The sequence below is a fragment of the Akanthomyces muscarius genome, chromosome 6 (genome assembly GCF_028009165.1).
Source record: "Akanthomyces muscarius strain Ve6 chromosome 6, whole genome shotgun sequence".
Taxonomy (NCBI): Eukaryota; Fungi; Ascomycota; class Sordariomycetes; order Hypocreales; family Cordycipitaceae; genus Akanthomyces; species Akanthomyces muscarius.
In genome coordinates this window covers 387,740-410,053 of record NC_079246.1, presented here as the reverse complement: position 1 = coordinate 410,053, position 22,314 = coordinate 387,740, and the positions used below count along the sequence as shown (strand labels likewise).

The following is a 22,314-nucleotide window of genomic DNA, read 5'->3' as shown; positions in this document are numbered from 1 at the left end:
CCGGCCACGGAAAGCACCACCTCCTTCCTCTTTACGTAAACTTGGTGTGAATGATGTCGGGGTTCTCGTGCCAGTCGTCGATGCTCACCCACATCTACTCCTAGTCAGTACAGCCTCTACAAATAAACGTGTGTGTGTGTGTGTGTGTGTGTGTGTGTGTGTGTGTGTGTGTGTGTGTGTGTGTGCATACCTTGCGGAACGTGCTCAGGCCGGCCAGAATGCTGCCGCCGATCCACGTCGAGTACTTGCGCTCCGGCGGCGCGAAAATCTTGATGCGCATGTCCTTGACCGCCAGCTTCTGCAGCTCCGTCAGCAGACGGTCACCGAAGCCCTTGGTCAGCGTGCTGCCGCCCGACAGCACAATGTTGCTGTACAGCGACTTGCGCAGGTCCAGATCCGTCCGATTGATGGCGTCCACCACAATCTGGTGCACGCCAGGGTACTCTAGGCCGATGATTTCGGGGTCGAATAGAATCTCGGGTGCTCGGAATCGCTCGGCGCCAATCTGTTACACGTCAGTCCTGGTTCCCACCGCCTGTAGCCACGCACCCGCCTACCTTGAGCTTGTGCCCGTCGGGCAGCGTATATTCGGCGTATTTGGAGTCGTTGGCCTTGACTCCCAGCCACTCGCGCTCCTCTTTTCTCGGGTCCGGCGCGATATACGACACCGTCTCCTTGATTGACCGCACAACCTCCTTCTCCGCGCTCGTGTGAAACACGTAGCCGCTCTTGCGCAGCAGCGTCTGCAGGTATTCCGTAACGTCGCGGCCCGCCACGTCGATACGGCGAATGCTGCTCGGCATCGCGAACCCCTCATAGACCGGCACCGCGTGCGACACGCCGTCGCCCGCATCCAGCACGATGCCCGTCGTCCGCCCGCTCGCGTACAGCGACAGCACCGCCTGGATCGACGTGTGCAGCGCCGGCACGTTGAATGTCTCGAATAGAATCTGCGCGGCCGTGTCGCGGTTGCTTCTGGGGTTCAGAGGCGGTTCTGTGAGGAGGACAGGGTGCTGCTGCGTGTTAGCTGTCTGCCGTTGCCGTTTCGTTGCCGAGATCCACGCACCTCTTCGCTCAGCGTCTTGAGCCCCTCGCCGTACACGTACTCCCATATCCGCTCCATGTCGTCCCAGTCCGTCACGATGCCGTGCTCCAGCGGATAGTGAATCTTTAGCAGGCCCCGCAGGTCGGTCGCTGCCTTTTGCCCGATAAACACATCGCCTTCCAGCGCGCCCGCCAGCACGCGCAGGTGTTTGGGCCGCCCAACCCACGAAGGGAACACGCACTTGGGCAGGTCTTCGCCCGCAAAGCCCGCTCGTATCGTCCCCGATCCATTGTCCAGCACGATGGGCGCGTTGTGTAAATTTTCCGTCATTTTGCCGTCGTGTCTGTTGTATACCAGTCCCAGAATTCCTCTGCTGCTTTGCTGCGCGTGCCACCAGACCTGGAGCTAAGAGCGTATCCCGCCTTTTCGGGAGCTTGCCGCCCACTTACAGCAAACAGCTGTATCTGCAGTTGCTGGTATTGTCGCAAAAGCAAGTCGTCGCAGTCGGGTGTCAGGGGGTCAAGTGGCCGTGTCGCTGGACAATTTGTCGTTTTCCCAGGAATTGTCTCGTCTCTGAATCAATCGTGGCCTATTGCATGCCCAGGGGAGCTTCCCGTCCAAGAGCCACTCGCGTTGGCGCTGGGCCCATTGGCTACGGCCCGCCCCTTTAGGAGGTCTTGCATGTCACATCACGTGCAGCGCTCCCCAGACAGCACGCCTCAGGCACGAACCACTTAAACTTACTTCGCGTCGCTGCGCGTCTCTCCCTCGCTGAACCGCGTCGACGACGTGCTGCCCGCAATTTGTAAAGCTTCCACCTCAAACCCTGCATCACGACCGAAGTAGCACCTGATGCTCGGCGCACCGATCTCATACTTTTTGCCACATCTCCCAGAAACAGCATTTTAAGCCATTATTCTTTCGACTGCGCGCCGCATTCCCAGCTCACGCCTGCTGCCCATTGTTCGACTTGCACGCTACACCAACCTCCGCATATTGCCCTACCACAACCCTGTTGCGACGACAAAATGGTCAAGGCTGCGCCGCCAGCTCCCACTGGCCCGGGCATTTACAGTGCCACATACAGTGGCGTGAGTAATTTTCAGCCTTTTCGGCCGCTGCTTTCAACTTCATTATCGGCATCAAATGCCCAGCATCCCTGCGTTGGCCTGGCAATGGCGATTTTCGCTAACCGCATATCCAGATCCCCGTCTATGAGTATCAATTCGGCGTCGAGTTCAAGGAGCATGTTATGCGAAGGAGACATGATGATTGGATCAATGCCACCCATATCTTAAAAGCCGCTGGCTTCGACAAGCCTGCCCGAACAAGAATCTTGGAGCGCGACGTTCAGAAGGATGTGCATGAAAAGATTCAGGGTGGTTACGGCAAATACCAGGGTCAGTACCTTACGGATTACAGTATCAAGCACGACTCACACAAAATAGGAACTTGGATTCCCCTAGACAGTGGTGAGGCCCTCGCCCAGCGACACAGCGTATACGACCGCCTGCGACCCATATTCGAATATGTCCCGGGCAACGAGAGTCCTCCTCCTGCTCCTCGACATGCCAGCAAACCCAAGGCGCCCAAGGTCAAACCTCCCCTGCCGATGCCAAAATGGGGCTCCAGTAAGTCAAACACCTTACATTTCGTATGCACAGGCTGACCTTTCAGCCTCTGTCCCCGTGCGCGATGACTTTGACAATACCGACACGATGATGGGTGAAGACGACACGCCCGACAACCTCACCATAGCCTCGGCGTCATACATGGCTGACGAGGATCGCTACGACATGGCGCACGTATCTACTGGCCACAGAAAGCGCAAGAGGGAGGAACATCTACAAGATCTTACGGAACAGCAGCACGCCGTATATGGCGACGAGCTCTTGGACTACTTCTTGCTCTCCAGGAATGAGCAGCCTGCAGTCAAGCCCGATCCCCCGCCCAACTTCCAGCCCAACTGGCTCATCGACGCCGAGAATCATACTGCTCTCCACTGGGCCTGCGCCATGGGTGATGTCGATGTCGTCAGGCAGCTCAAAAAGTTCAATGCCGGCATTGCAGTCAAGAACTGTCGCGGAGAGACTCCGTTTATGCGATCCGTCAACTTTACCAACTGCTACGAGAAGCAGACATTCCCTGCTGTCATGAAGGAGCTCCTCGATACCACCGAGGCCCGAGACAATGCTGGATGCACTGTTATCCACCACGCCGCCATCATGATGAATGGTCGTGTATTTAGCCCATCGTGTTCACGCTACTACCTAGACATTATTCTCAATTGCCTGCAAGAGACCATGGAGCAGACTGCTTTCCAGCAGCTTCTCGATGTCCAAGATAGTGACGGCAACACTGCCCTCCATCTGGCAACCCAAAGAAATGCCCGCAAGTGCATTCGAGCCTTGTTAGGCCGCAATGCATCCACTGATATTCCCAACCACGAAGGCGTCCGAGCGGAGGATCTCATCGCGGAGCTGAATGCTTCCAAGAGGGAACGTGGGCCCCAGCGCTCCTCCTCGCCATTTGCTCCCGATTCGCACAGACACGCTTCTTTCAAAGACGTATTCGCGGACAAACCATCCAAGAAGATTTCCCAGCTGTTCCAGTCTGCTGCTGCCACTACAGTGCAGTCCCGCATCTCGCCTCTCATTTTGGAAAAGTTCCAAGACTTGGCCAAGAGCTACGACGAGGAATGGCACGAGAAGAATGCCGCGGAAACGGAAGCGCAGCGCATACTCAGCAACACGCAGACGGAGCTCCACGCTGCCCATCAGCAAATCGCCGAGCTGGAATCGCAGCTCGAACCCGACGACGTCGCCACCAGGGTCTCCAACGAGGCCAATCTCGCCAAGCACCAGGTCCTGTCGCTTATTACCCATCAGAACCGCCTGCACATTTCGCAAGCCGTCGACGGCGAGCTGAGCCGCATCAACGGCGAAGGCGGCGGCGGCCAGGACGAGTCGTATGAGGAGCGCCTCGCCCTGGCCCGCCAGCTCAGCCACATGCTCACGGAGCAGCGCATGGCCGAGACGGAGTACGTCGACGCTCTCAGCATGGTGGGCGTCGGCGACAAAATTGAAAAGTACCGCAAGCTGCTCAAGCGCTGCCTGGACCCCAAAGACGGCGAGAGCTTTGACAATAACCTCGACAGCATCATTGAGCTGATGGAGGAGGAGCGCGAACTGCAAGACCGAGACGGCTCGACGGTGGCGCCAGAGCCCATGGACATTGCCGTTGGCATTTAATGCCGTCTTTGTCGATTTCGTGTTCCTATACTATATTGTCACCAACCCTATCCCTTATATACCAGCAGATGCAATCTGCCATGTCTTGAAGTTGGATTTTTGTTTCTTTTTTGGCGGCGTTGCAGGCAACTTTTAAATTGGGACCTTGGTCAAGGCTAATTAGGCGCATTGGAATGTGGTTTGGTTTTATTGGTTCCTCTATTTCGTGGTTTTTCTTACAACCATATCTTTGCTAAAAATCGATAGGCCCATTGGTTAATGAATGCGACGAAGAGAGGGAAATTCAAAGTTTTCGAAACAAAGATTCAATAGCGGGTTGGCTTGTCAGACTGACCCGTTCGTTTCAGCCATACCTCAGGCAGCCTTACAGTTCGAGAGTCTTAAATCAGCATTATCTACATCTAGAATGACAGTAGCTGTGCTGGCTGCAGCATCGTTTCTTTATCATTGTTTGGATATTTAAAAAGTGGCAACTGATATCTGTACCAGCAGCGGTTGACACCGATATGACCGAACGCACGAGGTCTATAGCGTGGCCGGCGCGCCCGATACAGCCATAACGCCCATGGTAATACAGCCGGCTCACGATTGAGGAGATGACCGCACTGTTGACCACGCAAGGGAGGGAGAATATTAATTTCTACATCGCGGGAAGCAAAACTACGAAGCTAGGGGTAGCTTAACGGTATTTGTACGAGCATTGTCGTCACAAGGGAGACAGTGCCCGATCGGAGGGAGCCCTACCACGTTACACTCGGTGAAAGAGCCGCAAGTGGAACCAGAGCTTATGGTCAGCCGTCTCACCGAGCAAGATCCAACGGTCAGTTGGTTCCGGTGAGAAGTGTGCTTCATAGCCGAAGAGTCTAGTCTCGTAGAGTGCAGCAGCAAACCACTGAAGTCAACATCGCACACCTTCGTTCTGGCTGATCAGCGAGTAAAAAAGCAAGCAGTGAGCCTCCCGAACTAGGCGTAGGGCCAACACGAATCTCCTCAACCGTTCGACTTATACCCTGCGGGGAATAGCGTGTTGGGCTGGCGTTGGGGAGGTGCATACGGATGTCGGCAGGCATCGTGCTGGCGAACCCAGCTGGGCCAGGTGCAACCCGTGCTAGGACAAGAGAGATCATCGTTCTTTTCCTCACCATGCAGCCTGCAAGCGGTATAGTTGACTGCGCGCCATCACCGATCGTTACGGTGAGCTTCTCCTAGCGTCTTCAACGGCTCGATTGCTTCGCTTCCGACACCAAAGCTGCAATTTCCGCAGGACGAACTAGCGCCAGTACAAGTCTGGATCTGCAGGCTCACGATGGAACTCGCGACCAGCAAATAAGGATATGTCAGCGGAAAAGTGACATGAGCTCCAACATGCCAGCCACAGCAGCGCAGAGTTGGTGCCTGTGTAGAGTTGAATGTCTTGACGGCACGGCTCCTGGCGCTTCTCTCCTAGCAAGTCAGACAGCCAAGGGAGTGTGTTTCATCTCGGACCATTTGGCTGAAAAGCCACCGCGGCAATCTAACGTCGGCATTCCATTGTCGGCATTCGCTGCTGGAAGAAGATGTCAGCGGATGAAGCCCCCCTGCTATCCGTACATGCCGCAGCAGAGCGGAAGATGGCAGTAGCCGGCCAGCAGATGAGACTTGAGCACTGACTGGGAGTCATGCAGGGCTGCTCGGTTGCGACGGCCTCTATATGTACTGGCCATTTATGCTCGTCATGACGCACTTGCGAAGCAACGGAAGAGCAGCAATCGACAAGGTTCAGGGATTGTGCATAGACGAGGCTATAAGTCGTATGATACTGGAGATTATGCGTTCATTGCCTGAGGCCATGTCCGATGACGATTAATGCATGAATTGGCAGTTGACGGTTGTTGGCAGCTGGCAGCTGGCAGCTGGCCTGGCGAGCAAACAGAAGCAGCAGAGTGGCGAATGCGCACTGCCTGCCCGGTAGCAAACGAGCGATCTTCATCTTCCAAACTACATCATATTTACGGCCACGCTTCGACAATGACCCATCTCGCTACCAATTATTACAGTCGGAGGTTTAAGGTTTGGCGATACGCTGTCAGGGACCGCTGCGAGCCTCAGCCTCCATTGTTCTTCTAGAAGGCGGCGCTCGAGCCAGGTGCAATTTTCTCCGTCGGCAGAGGGGTGTGAGACAAGAGACTTGGCCGTCTTCGCATCGTCCGAGCCACCACTGCCATGGCTACGAAATAGGCAACTGTAAGAGGACATTCTAGAATGCGGCTTTTATTCGTCCTCATTCGCGTATTCTACTGACATGTTCTTGCAGGATATTGTTGCGCTCCTTCATTTCGCTGCAGCGACACTTTAAATTTTTCACCCCCCACTGCTGCCCGTAGCCGGCGACTCAGCTGGTCAGGGTTGCGTGGCGTCGGCGATCTGCGGTACTGGCTCCTGCCGACATGGGCTCTATTTTAGTGGTTTCAGCGGCATGTCACCGATTTCCGGGCTAACTAACACGGAAAGCTGCCAAAATGCCAGCTTTTGCGGGAGGCTGTCCCGAAGCACATGGCGGCGCCCGCGAGTCTGGAAGCTCTTTTGGGAGGAAGCTATCGAGGCGTGTGCATATGGCAACTCTTTGTTCCCGCTGGCCTTCGCTTCTCTTTTATTAGTCTCAACGGACGCTAGCAGCGCACAACAAGGTATATCGACAGGCCTCATTCGACCTCTCTCCTCCTCCCCCGAGCCATTTCGGCCGCGTCCATCCAGTGCTCCCTCGACAGACCGGACCTCCAGAGTCAGCACACCGCTGCCCTGCTGAAATGGCGCGGCTGCGATCCGAACGCACACACAAATGTGCGCAGCGCGGACGGACACTCGGTAGCGACACACAAGGGCACGTCGCAGATTTCACAGACAGCTGGGGCAAAGCAAAGCTGATAAGAGCCGAGATTGTACGTCTGCATTCTTGCGGCTCACTCGTGACTTTCACACTCGAGCCCAGCGACCAGTCGCAGCGACTTGTGCCGCCATGGCTACCCCACCCCGCGTCATTTTCAGCTACCGTCTTCGCTGCAGGTCGCGCCACGCATGTACACGACCCGAACCCGATGTCAAAGTTTGGCTCGCAGCTTGATCATCGGCTTTGCAGCTGCCTTGCCGCTGCATGCTTTCTAATCCGGCCGCTGCAACTGCACTGCACTACGCTACAACTGCACTGCACTGCACTGCATCCTGATGCATGGTATCGCCTGATGGAGAAGCCCCTCTCGCTACCAGCACGCTCGCACTGCGGTCACGCCCTATCGCTCCGGCTCCGGAGATCGAATCTGCAATTAATTAACCCCAGTAAATATCGCTTCGCAGTGTGCTGTGGCTGCATTTGCGAGGCTTGCATGATGCACAGTTGTGTAATTTCTGATCACTTCTGCACTCTACATGGATCAACCATGACGCCAAGGCCGCGACAAGCTCGCTCGCCTGGGTTTACACCTCGCTAAGAGAAACATGCATGAGCAGACAATAAGCAGTCATCGCGATATACTACACTCGCTTGCAGGTTGCGATTATCGGTCAACACGAGAGCGCAGAACAGCGGATCATTCGAGTCTCGAAAACCGGAACCATTGCTTTGGGCAACGAGCCCGAGTCAAATTCAAATGGACGCAGCTGTAAATAAAATAAAAACGGCATTACTCGGGCGATCCGCCTCGCGTGGCACGCACGCGAATCGGGCCACAGCACTCCTGCAAATCTGGCCAGTGGTTTTCGCATGGAGCTGACAAGACGGCTGGCATCGCAGCCGACGGTAACGCGGAGATGCATATTGCCTGGATAGCCAACATACCGCTAACACCAGTTCGAGTTTTCGTATCCCTTCTTGCCGCGCTGCCTTTGTCAATCAGACATGACTTGACGGGACCCGATTATCCGTCGCCGTCGTATTAGTGCCTATGCCCGCAAAAACGAATGCAGCACTGTTTCTTACCATCAGCCAGAAACTCGCCTGCCCCTCGCTCCACAAGGCTGCGCGACTTGCCCCAAAGCGATTGGTCGATGCGCTCTAGGCTGTGGTCCTTTGACGCCTGTGCAGGGCCGGTGGCTCTACCGCTTGTTCACTTCAGCTGAACCGCTAATCCACGGGAAATTTTCAACGGCCTAGCTCGAATCGCATCTGGCAGCCCTCCAGTGTTCTCGTTTCTTTTCCTTGGAGCGCAACAACCAGGGATGTATTGAATATGGGTATTCAGCCGGCTGCAAAGACAGGGTTGAAGCCTGGGCCTCAGGATTGCTACCCAACAAGCAAGATGCGGGCTTTTCTACCTCGTTGGTGAGTCGCAACTGGGCCGCTTCCCAAGAAACTAATTGTTAGTTGCCTCCCGAGTCAGCTGCCCATTGCCGTTGCAAGAGCCACGCCTACACCACATCAATGACGCCCGCCGCTGAAAACAGGGATGTCTGCTGCACATGGTCCCAATAATCACCCTGCTAGCGGAGAGCTCTGTTGCAAGCGACCGCTGCAGGTCCAACTCAAAAATCATAATGTGCGCTCTTATTGCAGTGGGAGGAGTGGTGCGTGTGCCACCAGCCAGTCTCACCTAGCACTCATCTGGCTTTTGACTAGCCTGGGCTACCGGACAAGCCTGACCCGCCAGCACAGCAGGACGGACGGACTGTGCTGCAAACTGGCTGCTGGGCATGCCGCATGGCCAGCTAGGTAGGCAGCTACACTAGCCTCCGGTCTGTCCAGACAGCGTGCTGCTGAACAGTGGCTCCAGGACCGGAAGCTGTTACTGCCACCCCACCTTCGTGACCAGTTGCCAACCGTGTGTTGCTGGCTGAGCTGAACCCCTTTGCCTTTGTTGCGAATTTAGTGTTAGCGCGCCGCGCCATGCCAGCAAGTGCGGAATGGTTTGGACGCAAGATTCATGTAGCTCCATTTCTGTCAAATCGCCCAAACCATGTATGTCACCCTTGAGCCGCCCAAGCAAGATATATATTCCTGTAGCACCCCTTACGTGGAGCCTTGTCTTGAATATCGACTCTATCCTTTACGAAGCGCGGCCTTGATCGAACTGGAAAAGCATCAACTTGGTTAATACATATGCGACCCGGCACAGCGACTGCTACGAGTGCGACCATTGATCTGCACCACATTCCTTGACGGCTTTCGGCTACCAAAATACGAAAAATTGTGCAACTATACGACTCGGCACCCAGGTTCAATCTGGCGTGAACTGATTGACTCGACGACCAAAACACAGTCGACCAGCACACTTGGCCCAGTCAATAACGCTTTGGTCATCTCTGGGCGCAGCCAGCGGATCCGCACTTCAATCAGCACGACACCCCACCATCGAAACTGCTTCGCCCAGCGCAGCCTTGTTCAAGTGTCAGACTTACAGGCCTCGACTGCGACATAACCCCTGCAGTCCAGTCCCTGCAGCTGGTTTCTGCTAGCCATTCGTGCATACCCTGGCCCAGCGTTGTGTCCAGAAATAGTTGGCGCCGTTCACGATGGCTGGTACTAACCGCGATGCCTTGTACGGCCGGCCATCAGGCAGCCGGTCTTTTATTTTTAACTCGGAGCAGCCAACCAAGACTGCCGTTCTGACTGGCGTCGCCGTCTTTTGCTTTCTATTATTTGTTCGATTTGGCCTGCAGCGTGGTGTTGCTTGGATGCGCCAGTCCCGATCGCGCCGGTTCTCTCACACACAAGAGCAGACACGGGCAACGCCGCCTATACTCGACGAAAAGATGCCGCAAACGTCTCGCTGTCACAGTCGTCCCGCTTCTCAGGAGCCGTGCAGCAGCACCGGCGATTCGGATGCCTCGACGTCTTTTTCTGCGCCCAGCGCAGTGCCAGAGCGCCAGCAAAGACGGCTTCTCACAAGGCTGCCGCCTCCACCTCCACTGACACCGCCGGAGCTCAGCGCTACCATCTTTGCCTGTGATGAAGATGTAGACGGATTCATGAGCCAGCCCAACCCTGACTACATGTCGGCTACTGCGTCGATGCCCTTCGAAGACGCTCAGCCTACGCCTCGGAGACGTTCTTACATGAAGACATTTACGATTGGAACTCCGATGGTCGCCAGCGAAGACGGCGCATTCCCGGACTCGAGTTTTGGTCCGGGCGCGTATCCTCCGAGCCCGTCGTTCTCAGCACCGCCTCCTCGGTCACAAAGCCAGATGCGAGCCCACGAGGACGATGCACCCCGTCACAATGTGGACGTCAAGGGCGAAATCATCTCTGTCGTCAACCAGGACGGCGAGGGTTGGACTCGCCACACGCGCGTCTACGGTGGCGGAGCATGTCTGGCTTGTACAGCGTCGGGTGGGCAGGAAGGTGGATTTTACGGCGCCACAGTAACCCCCGAGGAGATGCGATACTGAATGATTCGGAGGGGGGGGCCAATATCTGGGGAAGAAGCATTTTTGGTGAAACCTGGCCGGCACGGCAGGGTCTCGGCGACAGATGACAGACGACATGGATCGCTGTGGCACGGTCGCGACTGTCCGCATCAAGCGAGCGAAGAACATCAATGCAAATTATGGCGTTAATTTGGGCTGAGAAGCCATTGGACTATTATGATGATGACGACTTTTTTTTTATATTTTAAACAAGATTGATATATGGCAAGAGACGGCTGCATTGGGTTGGAAGCACGATACATACAAGGGCTCGGCGACGACTCTTTTTCGGGCGCTTTTCTATTGATACACCCCATTTACGTATATACTTTTGTCTGCAAAAGCAGTATTGCTCCATTTAATTAAAAACATTCAACACGCATCCATTTTCGATAGTGCATACTTTTAGTCCATGTTTAGGCAGCTCAAAGCCGTAATGGTATACGCCATGGCGCGCCGCCCACGCCACTAGCGCTCTGCGAGAACCGGTTTAGAAATGCGCGGGCAGTGGCTGGCTGGCTTGCGTTGCTCGTGTTGCGTGGCTTTTGTCCGGTCACCAAGCCTCGGTCACACGGAGATGAGAGGCTGAGATGCGTCGCACTCCTGCCAATGTTGGCCTGGGAATGGAGCTGTGGCCAAGGTACCCTGCCATGATGGCTTCGGAGCCTTTACGACGACCATGGCTGTGAGCGGGCACATTATGCGTACTACTCCTAGTACCAAGTAGACGGGCGACAAGAAACGGACGGGAAAAAAATCATGCCCAAAGAGGCAATGATCGTGGCGGCAATCGGGGTTTTTCCAGTTTTCCTTTTTCTCCTAAAGTAGCTGGGCCACTGGGCTAAGCAAGTCTTATACCAAGGCAGGGCGGACCAGTCGAGGCTCGTGTTCTCGCCGAATGCTACCCTGCTGAATAAAGCAAGTTAAAGAGGCACAAGCCCCGGAGAGAAAAACAAGACTTGGAGGAAGAACGGAAACAAGAAAGCAGGGCGGTGCCTTGATTAGTGAAGTAGCAGATATAGTTCAAGGGTCGTTTGGTACGAAGGGGGCGTGTGTGGAGCTGTCAGAGTAAAAACAGGCTGCAGGATTTGAACATCGGAGCATATCTATACAGGGACGATCGATGACAGACGTGGCGTCTGCTGTGTGTGTACCGGTATGCATGAGAATGCGTGATGGGCTATATTGGTGTAAACAAGGCAGTGCGATATTGGGCGTGGGAAGAAAAGAGGACAGTGCGCGCGCACACACATACACGCACACACACACACACGCACACACACACACACACACACACACTCGGAGGAAAAGGATTCCCAAAAGTAGGCATATTCGGATGGGTGTCAGCCCTGTCGTAAAAAGAGCTGGCTAGTTGGTGTCATAGGGCAGAGCAGCCTTGGCAATTCGGCAGTTGAAGGGGAATTAAGTTCATACGGAGCATGCATATATAAAATAAGAAAAATAAATAATAATACGTGAGGTTGGGTTAAAGAGTACTCGACTATGCAAGATGGGAGATCTGGGGGGTCATCCAAAGTCTCCCACACTGCCCATCAACCCAACGTTTTTCCTTGGCGAACATAATCTGCCGATGATTCTCCCTTTTCTAAAAAGAGATTGATCTCTAGTTTCTTTGCGTATTTCCATAGACCTAGCATTTTTATTTATTTATTTATTTTTCCTTTTTCTTCTTTAAAGAAAATCCTTTTGGTATCGTGATCGTCGTGTTGTGAACAAGCTTGGACACAGGATGAATCGCTCTCGTATAGTGACCGTCTGTAAAGCCGCCTGTAAGAAAAAGGCGGCGGGCAATATGAAAAGGTCCTTGGTCTCATTGTCGGCTGGTCACGTCCGCTGGCCGCACCATCTTGATGCCTGGGATTTCTTTGCATAAGAGGATTATCATGGAGCTTTGGCGTCCTCGTCCGGTGGGGGAGCCTGCCCAGCCGATTTGCTTGCCCGGGTTTCTTGAGGAATTTTTTTTGGATTACTGGAGGGAGCCATCGGTGAACTTCAAACCAGAGCAGGAAGGGTCTTGTGCCGCGAGTATCCAGGATCACCGATTCCCTCCGTTGGCGTGCGCTCCGTGGAAGCCCACCGAATTCTCGCACAAGTTCAACATATGGTGCCATACGATAATGTGCAGCAGGAGAGCAGATGACTTTGGCGTATACATCAGCAAAAAAATTACCAAGGGCTACATCCTCGGTTCCGGGTCAATCAGCTATGCGAAGGCTGGACCGTGGCAGACAGTCTGGGCCGGTCTTGCACGCTCGTCTACCAAGCCATCTCCCGTCCAAATACGTTGTATCAAACAGGTCGAGCCGGGCATGTCATGATAGCAGTTCAAAACCTATGTATCTACCGTCACAACAGCAAGATACCAGTTATTTACAACGGCCGCTCATCGAAGGGCAGTATTCCGCGCAGGTCCTTCATCTCTCTCCTCCCCTCTTCTCGTGGCATATTCCTCGTCCTCGGGCCCGTTCTCTGGCCAGCCAGAACAAGCCCTTTTTGGCTTCACCATTGACCTGCCCGTCAGCCCAATCTTGTAGCAGAGAGACGATTTTCTTTATTATTTCTACGCCGCCTTGACATATGAAACCTGGCCTCGTTCGGGTCAATATTGCCATTTGAGCAAGTCCATCTACAAGAAGCTACCCTAGACTGTCCACCACGTCGACCCGCGGCACACTGGCGTGCTCGTCAGCAATACCGCTGCTATAGGTCCAAGGCACCCAAACTGTTCTTGCCGCGGGTAGCGGCCTCTCGGTGGCAATCTTTTAACATTCCTCACTCTCTTGTGTGCCCAACACATGCACCCGTACATTCTGACCTCGCATCGACGATAGCCGTGCACAAGCGCGGCCTGACGGTTGCTTCTTTGCGTGTCTCGATGCGTGCAGCCTGCAGGGCTGACTTGTACGAAGGAGCAGCGGACAGTATAAAAGGAGAAGTTGGGTAGAGGCGTCCGTTCAGTTTGGGGGTTCGAGGGTCGAAGGGGGGGAAAGGTTGCAAGACGCCGTCACGGGAGTCTAGACGAGCAAGAGCTGCGGCTGTGCTCGAAACCGCGCATCGATAATGTGAAATAAATGCAACGTGAGGTTGTTGTATATGAATGTTCTCTCCTGGGGGTTATGTGGACTGTCATCGTTGAGGGAATTTGAGAATATGAGTAAAAATACAGACTGGCGTCGTATGGAATCGCGCTCCGGACTTGGCAAAGAGACCTAAAACGACTCCTTCACCAGCTCAGCACCCTTCGTCTGATGACCAAGTCCCATCAGAGAGATGTGCTGCGCAATCCCGGGAGCCCTTTTCAAAAGCACCGCCCATTCCCTTCCCAATCCCCGCAATCTCTCTGTTATCTGGGACCATGCGTTTCTTTTCAACCTTGAAGGATAACGCCTCACGCATTCCTTCCTTTGCTTGTCCTTTGCGCAGCGTGACAGACCCAAATACAGTGTGTCTGCACACATGTCGACGCGCGTGCAATCAAGTTTTCGGACCCTGCCCGCCGGCGTTGGGCCAAGGCGGCGGAAACATGTACAGAATCCCCGACGAGATTCGTTACAAGACGCCGCAGCACGGTCGCGAGTGGAAAAAAAAGAGGTATTGCGAAATATCAGCGGCCAGCAGGGGAAGATGGAGCCGAGTTTAGGTGACGATGGAGACAGGCGGTGGTTCAGACGGCCACGCAAGTAGAGCAGGGGTTGTTGGTATTGATAAAGGGCTGGTGAAGCGATGAGAGGAAGAGTACGTTTTTATGGAAGCAAGCCCAAGGGTTTTGTCCAGGTTGCTCTGTGAATGACGGGCCTCGAATTCGCTACGTTTGTGTATTGTTCATGGCTTCTAACGTTGGCTCGGACAATCGGACGCAGTGAGAGTACATCGATCGAGGCAAATTCTAAACCCCTTATCAAGAGGCGTCTTGGAGCTCCAGGTTTTCATTATATTCTTAGGAACGAGCAAAGATGGCAGAGGATCTAGCACCTTTCGTCGTACAGTTGTTGCCGATGACATGTTTGTTCGTGCTGGCTATGCTTATGCTGAGCGAAGCAGGCACATCATATATGTCAGTCGTCATTACATATACCTGCGAGATAGATTAAGCACACCTGCATCCCAGCTCTCGTGTGGACATGTCGTCTGTTCATCTCGCAGCGGGCCATGTGGACGGACGCTCTTCCCCGGCGTCCTACACCACTACGGTGCTAGGCTCCAATATGAGTTTTTCTATTTCCTTTACAGCCGCAATCATGGAGAGCGGGATTTAGTACACTCTAGTCTACGGGCAGTGCCTCATCACAGGACCAGTCGAGTCGCCACCACTAGAGGACGCGGGGAGCCATGGCACAGCCGAGTGAGCACCTGGTCCATGTCGTGCATCTGCCTAGCCAAACAAAATTAGAAAGCAGGGCCCAGAATGCACCAATGGCGGGCGCCTGGCAGGTTGGCAGTGTGATGTGTAGGAAAAGGGCTGCCTGTGAATGGACCATGGGTGAAGCTGGTGTGGCAGCCATCCCTGGATTCTGGGTCGTGATTGGCCGTGGGGTGACGGCCTCTAAGCGCCCGATGTGAATCCACACGGGATGGGCAGTACCAGGCGTGCCAGTACAGGTGTAACCCTCCAGTGATTAGAGGGCACGGCAACGGGTAGCGGGGTGTCGGGATGGGAGGAACAAGCCGATGGCAATCGCAGAGTAACCCAACGTTCCGGACCAGTGTCCAGGTTGGACACTTTGAGCAAGTATCGGGCGAGTAGGGCCGAGAAATGCAAAGCATGCGTCAAACAATGGGCATTGCAAAGCGCCATGCGTAAAATGCCTGTGTGAAGGACGGGGCGCGACCGAGTGCCAGGCCTCAAATGCCAGCGCGAGAAAACAAAGCGATTGTGCGTACGGCGTACATGATGCATAAAATGGTATTATTCGTAACAGTCATGGTGCATAGTGGTGGTGCATCAAGAGCATATCGGTAAGGCTCTACTCCGTAGACTCCGCAGGGCGGCGAATACTGAGAGTAAGGATCTGCGAACGAGCAATCAACCACGCGCCACGAGTATTGGTACAGCAAGGCTTTTCCGTGACCTCTCGTCGAACAGAAGCCATAGCGTCGTGATTTATGATTTGCGTCTTGCGCGGGCGGGGAAATTACAATTGGGGGCGAGGAACCTGGTGTGAGCATTCTCTTCTTTGACGCGTCCCGCAGAAAGGGTTGAGACAGGACCCATGACAATGATGTTATGCCGCTGGGGCTTGGCGGGCTGGATATGTCTGTCTCAGCCCAGATCGTGAGTCGCTGCCGGCGCGCATTTGCTGAGAGAGGTTCGACGTTGCACCTTGTCTGTTGTTTGCGCGGGCGCGGCGGGCATTATTCGTACCAGTACTGGTAAAGCCAGGGCAGTCGATGGATATTAGCAGTGGCGGACAAGGGTTCTCGATGCAGGACGAGAAAAACAATGGGCGACTCGCGTGTTGCTCAAACTGAGCCAAACCCAGCGCGATGGTGGGTATCGTTAGGCAGGGGAGGGATGGATATATTTAGCAAGGCCCAAACAGCGCGGGCGGGAAATGAAAAGGCCCAGTACAGCTGCAGGGTGCAGCACAGGCCGTGGGGTTCTCACAGGCAGGCTGCAGGTTGCAGCATCTTGCTTGCTGATTTATTATTGAATCGAGGCCGGCATGTGGCTGGGCCCGTAATACTGTACTGGTAAGAGTGCTGTGTAATAGTCGTAGGGAAGCATGTTTTGTAGTAGCTGGGGGCTTGGTGTTGTGCCGAGACTTGTCGCTGAGACTCGGGCAGGTATCACGGTCCGGCGGCGCCGACCAGCTACCAGTAGGCAGACGCATTTGTCTGGTGTCTGTCTTGTCGGCGGCGGCATGGGCGGCATTGGCCATCTGACACGGTCGGGGATTCGGTAGCGCACAGCTCAGGCTGATCAAGGTTGACGGGCCGGGAGGTTGGGAACTAGCTTGAGTGTTGCTGCTCGCTGGCTGGCGGCGCAGCCCTGTTGCTTGACTGGCACCGGATTATGTTACTGGTATCCGTACGGAGTAGAGTCGAGAGAGGCAAGGGTGGTGCCTCACGGGCGGCAGCCGGAGCAGCCAAAGCAGCTTGGCAGCCAGGAGCTGGTGTGGCAGCGTGAAACATGGGCTGTGTGGGGACGCGACGATCCTTGCCTGCATCATGTTTTGGATCAAGGCGATGCTTGGGACGGCGTGTGAGACGTTGCTCGTCGAGACTTGGACCAAACTGTGATCGAATGATTGTGGACGAGCGGAAGCCATGTTCCGCGCGTGTCTAAGAGATGAGGCAGTCTGAGTCAACGAATCTGGATGTACCAGCAGATGGAAGTACGTGTATGTGTACTCGGTAATGTCTTGACGGCCGAGATGCTCCTCTACAAAGATGAACTCGGCGAGATTCAATGTATGATGACGACGGAAGAGGTAGGGAAACGACAAAATGGCACTATTCGCTACCAGTGCAGCACACTACATTCCGTCTGCAGAGTCATTGTTGCTGCCAGCTGGCAGAAGCAACTCGCAGCTGGCAAGGCAAACGCAGTGATGAGGTATAGGGTATCTCGATACCGCACGGAGAGGAACAGAGCACAACGGTAACGATCCGCGATGGTGGCCGTCTACAGTGGCGTGACCCAGAGACAGGGCATTGAATTTACCAGTAAAGTCTGGTCTTGGATGGACATGTCCTGTGCGTAAACACACCCGCCCCTGCATGAGACAAAGGGAATCTGAAGCAGTTGGCAGTGTGCGACGTGTGGCTATAATAAAGGATAGAAGCATGAACATGTGGTCGGTAGAGTTCCGGGAAGGCCGTGGCGGGCGGGAGGTTCATGCATGCCATACTGACAAGTTGGTCTGTAGATGACAAGATGTGCAGTGTTATGCAGACAACATGGCACAAGTGGATTAATCACTGACAACGGCAAAGGGGAAGTGACTGATACGGAGTGCTGGCAGAGGCAAAACGAGGAAAATTAAGTGTAAAAAAGAGAGCGTCACGAGGCACAAGCGGCGATCCACCGAGGTGCATTGCGTGCAGGACCCTGATTGCCCAACCTGGCTGATCGGTACCAGTACCAGTACGCTGTAGGTAGGTTGGTAGGTAGGTTGGTAGGTAGGTACGGAACGCAGTGGCTGTGCGCTGAACCTGGTCCGTAGTACGGAGTAGAGGGGAACGATTCGCGCTGCCGAGGAAGCCTTTTGTGGCATGCTATTCTTTGGGGTTTTATTTATTTATCATTACACGGTGTTCTTGGTAGTGGCACCGCAGAGTACTGCCAATACCAGCGGAGTCAGTTGGAGCCCATTCAATGCTCACTGACCACTGACCACTCAACCACTAATAATAAAGACAGCGCAGGCATTCCGTCTGGAGCATACCCATGACCCAGGGAGTAGAATGCAAGCTTCTAGCGCGCCCCACTACCCCTGAGCGAAATCATCAAGAGTGGACAAGCCGAGGACAAGCACGCTGTTAGCACACGAGCTAAAAAAAAATAGAGGGACGAAAAAACGAAGGAGAAAAAAAAACAGGATCCTTGTAGCGGTGAATAGAACAAGTGGGCTTGCTCGCCTTTCTCTGGCTGCACGTCAGTTGTGCCATCGGGCAGCGAGGCCAGCCACCAGCGCACGTAGGTCGACCAGTCACAGCCGCCCAGCCAGTGGTGGACAGGGTAGAGCCACAAACCCCCTGGTGGCTGCACCGCCGCTGCCATTGGTCCGTCGCGTCGCCGTCAGCATCCCCGCAACCCGCAATCTGCCACGCCGGGCGCTTTTAGTGGTTGAGTGGCCAGGGGTTCTGGTCTGCTGGAGGCTGCTGCGCGGGAAGGGACGTGGCGTGAATGGCCCAGCGGCGGCGGTGGCGGCGGCGGCAGCCCAGGAGCTTGGCCTCTGCCAACCAAGACAAAGCAAAGGCAAGGTGCATGCGTCTTGGACAATGACAATGACAAGGAAAGAAGAAAGGCAAAAGCAAAGAACAGCGTAGACATGAACAAGGCATAAAGGCTTTAATTCATGGGTATCCCCCAGCCGTTGCAGCGGCGCTGGGCGACCGCTCGTACTAGTAAATGGTCGGCGGGTCTATTTTAGTTTGTCGCGGTGCCTGGTCTGGTGCTGGGCCTCTCTTTGCTGGATGGAGCCCTGCTTTGTCCTGTGTGCCTGTGTGTGTGCCTGTGTGTATGCCTGGTGCTGGTGCTGGTGCTGGTGCTGGTGCTGGTGCTGGCCCGAGCCTTTTCGCCTGCCAAAACTGCCGCTCTGCCCCAGTGGGTTCCTGGTCTTTTCATTACAGCGCATTTTATTGCTGTTTAGCGCTCCCAGCCTCGCCACTGACAGCCGCCCGGGCAGGCCAGAACCACCCACAGACCACTGTAACTGGTGCACTGCAGGACCCCCCCAAAGACCCCCCAGGCATCCTTCGCCTCTGGCCCCCCCCAAAATCCCAAATCCCCATCCGCTCTTTTTCATCTCCTCCTCTCCTGCTTCCTTTCTTCAATCCTCTTCTTCCCATCTTCACCGTCCGACCACCTTCCCCCCTCCTCATCCCCTCCTCCTTCTCCATTATCCGACTATACCCTCCTCGTTCCCTCTTGTTCGTTCGAGCTTCCTTTTCGACTACATAGTCTTTTTGTGTGTTTTTCCTCGCAAACCAAGAAAACAACAAGTCTAGCCACTACCCCCTGCGCGCGCTCGGATCGTCCACACTGTCTCGCGCTTCGTCGACATCACAACTTTTGGTTCCCGCCTCCTGCTCGCTTCGAGAACTCGGCAAGCATCTCTCTCGCCTCTCGACCTTCGAAATTTCGAAAAGGACTCGCCTTCATTTTGTATTTTACCCCAACTTGATCCACCATATTTGCTTCCGCCTATTGGTTCCCGGTTGGCTTTTCCATCATTGCCACACCCCTCGGCCACCGCCATCGCGTCTCGACATCGTCTTTTATTTATTGCCGAGCCCCTGCCCACCTCCGACCGGTTCGATTCAATCTTGACAGCTGCTCGTCAGTCTACGCTGCTAGCCTCTGTTGCCACGCCGGCCCATCCACTCGGACAAACGCCAAAGTCTTGAAACGCCATCGGCCCGTCAAGCACACGGCTTCATCTCATACTTAATACCTGGATCCTCTCCGTGAGCTACGGTTTTCTGTACCACATTCTTGGTCCATCTACTTTTCTTCGGTTCTATAATTCTTATACCCGTTTCCTCGCCATTTACTCCACCACTCGAGAATTCTGTCGCTCCATCATAGCGTCTCTCTTTCTACCTCTTTTTGGATCTCGCATCACAGCCTCGACGAGTCTGCCGACTTGGACGCACCATTGTTTTTTTTATTCGCCTCTGTTACAAAAAGCACGCTCCGTTATTTCACGCATCGAGACATAATTTGACGTCTCAGCACTACTCGTCTACTGCATCTTCGCGCTCTTAATCCAAGCAGCATCTTCATCGCACTTGTCGAGCCCCCCTCTCCTATTTCTTTTTTCATACATACTTCTCTGAGCCATGTACACTGGTGGTCACGCTCAGATGTCTTCCATCAACTTTTCTTCTCAGCCCGGCAACGGTCTCCCCATGGCCCCTGCCGGCCTGTCCTCGCGCCGTGGTGGCCAGAACATCAAGCCTCTCTCGTTTGATGCCGCTAGCCACCAAGCCTCCCAGGACAATGGCGCTCCCACCCCGCGGACCAGTCGGTCTCATCTTCTCGCCGGTCTGCGCACTGCCCCCAAGTCTGCCACTGCCACTTCCTTTGGTCCTACCTCGCCCACAGCTCAGCAGTTTGCTAGAAATAGCATGGCTGCCAACCTGCACGGCTACGGACAGGAAAACTACTACAACGCTCCCAAGACGGCCTATCCCCAATATGCCTCTCAACATCAGCAGCAAAAGCAGCAGCAGCAGCAGCAGCAGCAGGCTGCCTACCAATCCCCCATGAGCCAGCACTACACTGTTGAGCAGGTCCTGGCCCCTCCCGAGCTCTCTCTAGAGGAGCAGGCCCAGGCCCAGGATCCCAATCTCTACGCCCAACTCGTCGCCACCAACATGTACCTTGCCCAGCGCCAGCAGCTTCTGCAGCAGCAGCTTAGAAACGTGCAGGCTGCCGCCGCCCAGCACGTCCAGCAGCAGTTCCAAACCCTCAACATCGGCAGCTCCCAGCAGCAGCAGATGCCATCCTTTGAGCAGCAGCAGCAGCAGCAACAGCTGCAGCTGCAGGCCGCCATGAGTCAGGGGCAGCAGGTTTACTTCAATCATGCTACAGGCCAGTACTACGTCGACACCAACGCTTCTGCTCAGTCGCCCATGCATTACCGCGACAATAGCACCTCGTCCTTCAACAGCCTCCAGCAGCTCCAGCTTCAACTTCAGCAACATCAGCAGTTGCAGCAGCAGCAGCAACAGCAGCAGGGTCTTCCTCGTGTCCAGGTCTCGCCTCCCCCGGAGATCCAGCGCAACTCGTTCCGCAGCGTGTCCCCTCCCAAGCGATTCGACTCACCTTCTGAGACGATTCCTCTGCCGCCACCTTCAGCCAATGCCTTCCGTCGCGGCCATAAGAAGGCCTCGTCTCTCGCTCCCGTCAACAGCGTTCTCGCCGCTGCCATGGCCTCTGATGGCCCCAAGTCCGCTGGCCCCAAGACGGCCTCTTTCCCCATGACTCCCTTGACTGGTGGATACGGCCCTGGCCAGGCTCGTGCCGGCGAGCACCCTGTTCGTCAGCCTCGTGGCCCCCCCTCCCTCGATGAGCTCAAGGCAAGACCCACCGCCAAGCACGAGGGCTCCAAGAACTTTGCTACTCGCACCCGACGCTCTGCTGTTCACAACTTGGTCCGCGCTGGCATGTCTCGCCGCAAGGGCACAAGTAGCTCCTGCGGCAGCATGAGCCCCGTTTCCGAGACGGCTGAGGACTCTGGTTCTCCCATCACTGACAACGACTCGGATTCCGGCCGTAGCGGCTCTGGCAGTCTTGCGGGTGAGGAGGAATGCACCAGCTCTAGGACCTCGGCCAGCGGGGGCTGGGGAGCTATTGGCTCTGATCGCCCTGGCTCTCGTGAGATGGGTCGCAAGAGCGACGGCTCCGACGTCAACGGTAGCTTCGCCAACGTTTTCAAGAAGGACCCCGATGCTGTTGACCTGCAGCGCAAAGCCCCCAGAATGGTGCTCACCAGCGTTGAGAAGCGCAAGGCTACCCCTGTGGCTTAAACCTGCCTGCTGCCCATGTCTTCCTGTTCATCCCTTGTTTTAATTTTTACGACTTACGCCCGCCCACTGGTGATATGATTGCTCGGATTTCCCGATTGCATTTGAATTTTCGCCTTTTCCACTTTTTCATTCTTCATTTCTAGCGTCGTCTGCACTGCCCGACAGTTATGGACGACGACTACACAACTACACAGCAAACTATAATTCACTTCTCAGTCTGTCATTCATCGATTAATATTCTTACTATTTACGGCCTCGCACAATGGGAACAGATTTCCCTTGACACGCTACAGAGGAGGAACAGGGACAAACGAAAGCCACGGTTGTTTTGGTTTTTATTTCTTTTTTTTTATTCTTGACGGATTCGAGATCTCTATGCGACATCGACGGACCTAGCGTCTGCGTCTGTCTCTCACCTGC

General features: G+C 54.8%; 4 protein-coding genes across 4 annotated transcripts; 3 read left to right on the top strand and 1 right to left on the bottom strand.

The window, feature by feature from the left end:
* Nucleotides 1-31: 31 nt before the first annotated feature.
* On the bottom strand, nt 32-1,375 carry LMH87_000151 (uncharacterized protein; the record flags this gene model as incomplete). The annotated part of the gene is made up of 4 exons (XM_056198011.1): nt 32-94; nt 191-505; nt 558-1,013; nt 1,067-1,375. 4 exons carry the CDS (start codon nt 1,373-1,375, stop codon nt 32-34), a joined length of 1,143 nt encoding a protein of 380 aa, XP_056055001.1.
* Nucleotides 1,376-2,073: 698 nt separating this feature from the next.
* On the top strand, nt 2,074-4,296 carry LMH87_000150 (uncharacterized protein; the record flags this gene model as incomplete). Its single annotated transcript, XM_056198010.1, has 4 exons — nt 2,074-2,136; nt 2,250-2,445; nt 2,494-2,676; nt 2,723-4,296. The coding sequence occupies 4 exons, from the start codon at nt 2,074-2,076 to the stop codon at nt 4,294-4,296; spliced, it is 2,016 nt and encodes a 671-aa protein (XP_056055000.1).
* A 5,481-nt stretch (nt 4,297-9,777) lies between these two features.
* On the top strand, nt 9,778-10,656 carry LMH87_000149 (uncharacterized protein; the record flags this gene model as incomplete). Its single annotated transcript, XM_056198009.1, has 1 exon — nt 9,778-10,656. The coding sequence occupies one exon, from the start codon at nt 9,778-9,780 to the stop codon at nt 10,654-10,656; it is 879 nt and encodes a 292-aa protein (XP_056054999.1).
* Nucleotides 10,657-20,202: 9,546 nt separating this feature from the next.
* LMH87_000148 (uncharacterized protein) lies at nt 20,203-21,894 on the top strand (the record flags this gene model as incomplete). Its single annotated transcript, XM_056198008.1, has 1 exon — nt 20,203-21,894. The coding sequence occupies one exon, from the start codon at nt 20,203-20,205 to the stop codon at nt 21,892-21,894; it is 1,692 nt and encodes a 563-aa protein (XP_056054998.1).
* Between the last annotated feature and the right edge of the window lie 420 nt (nt 21,895-22,314).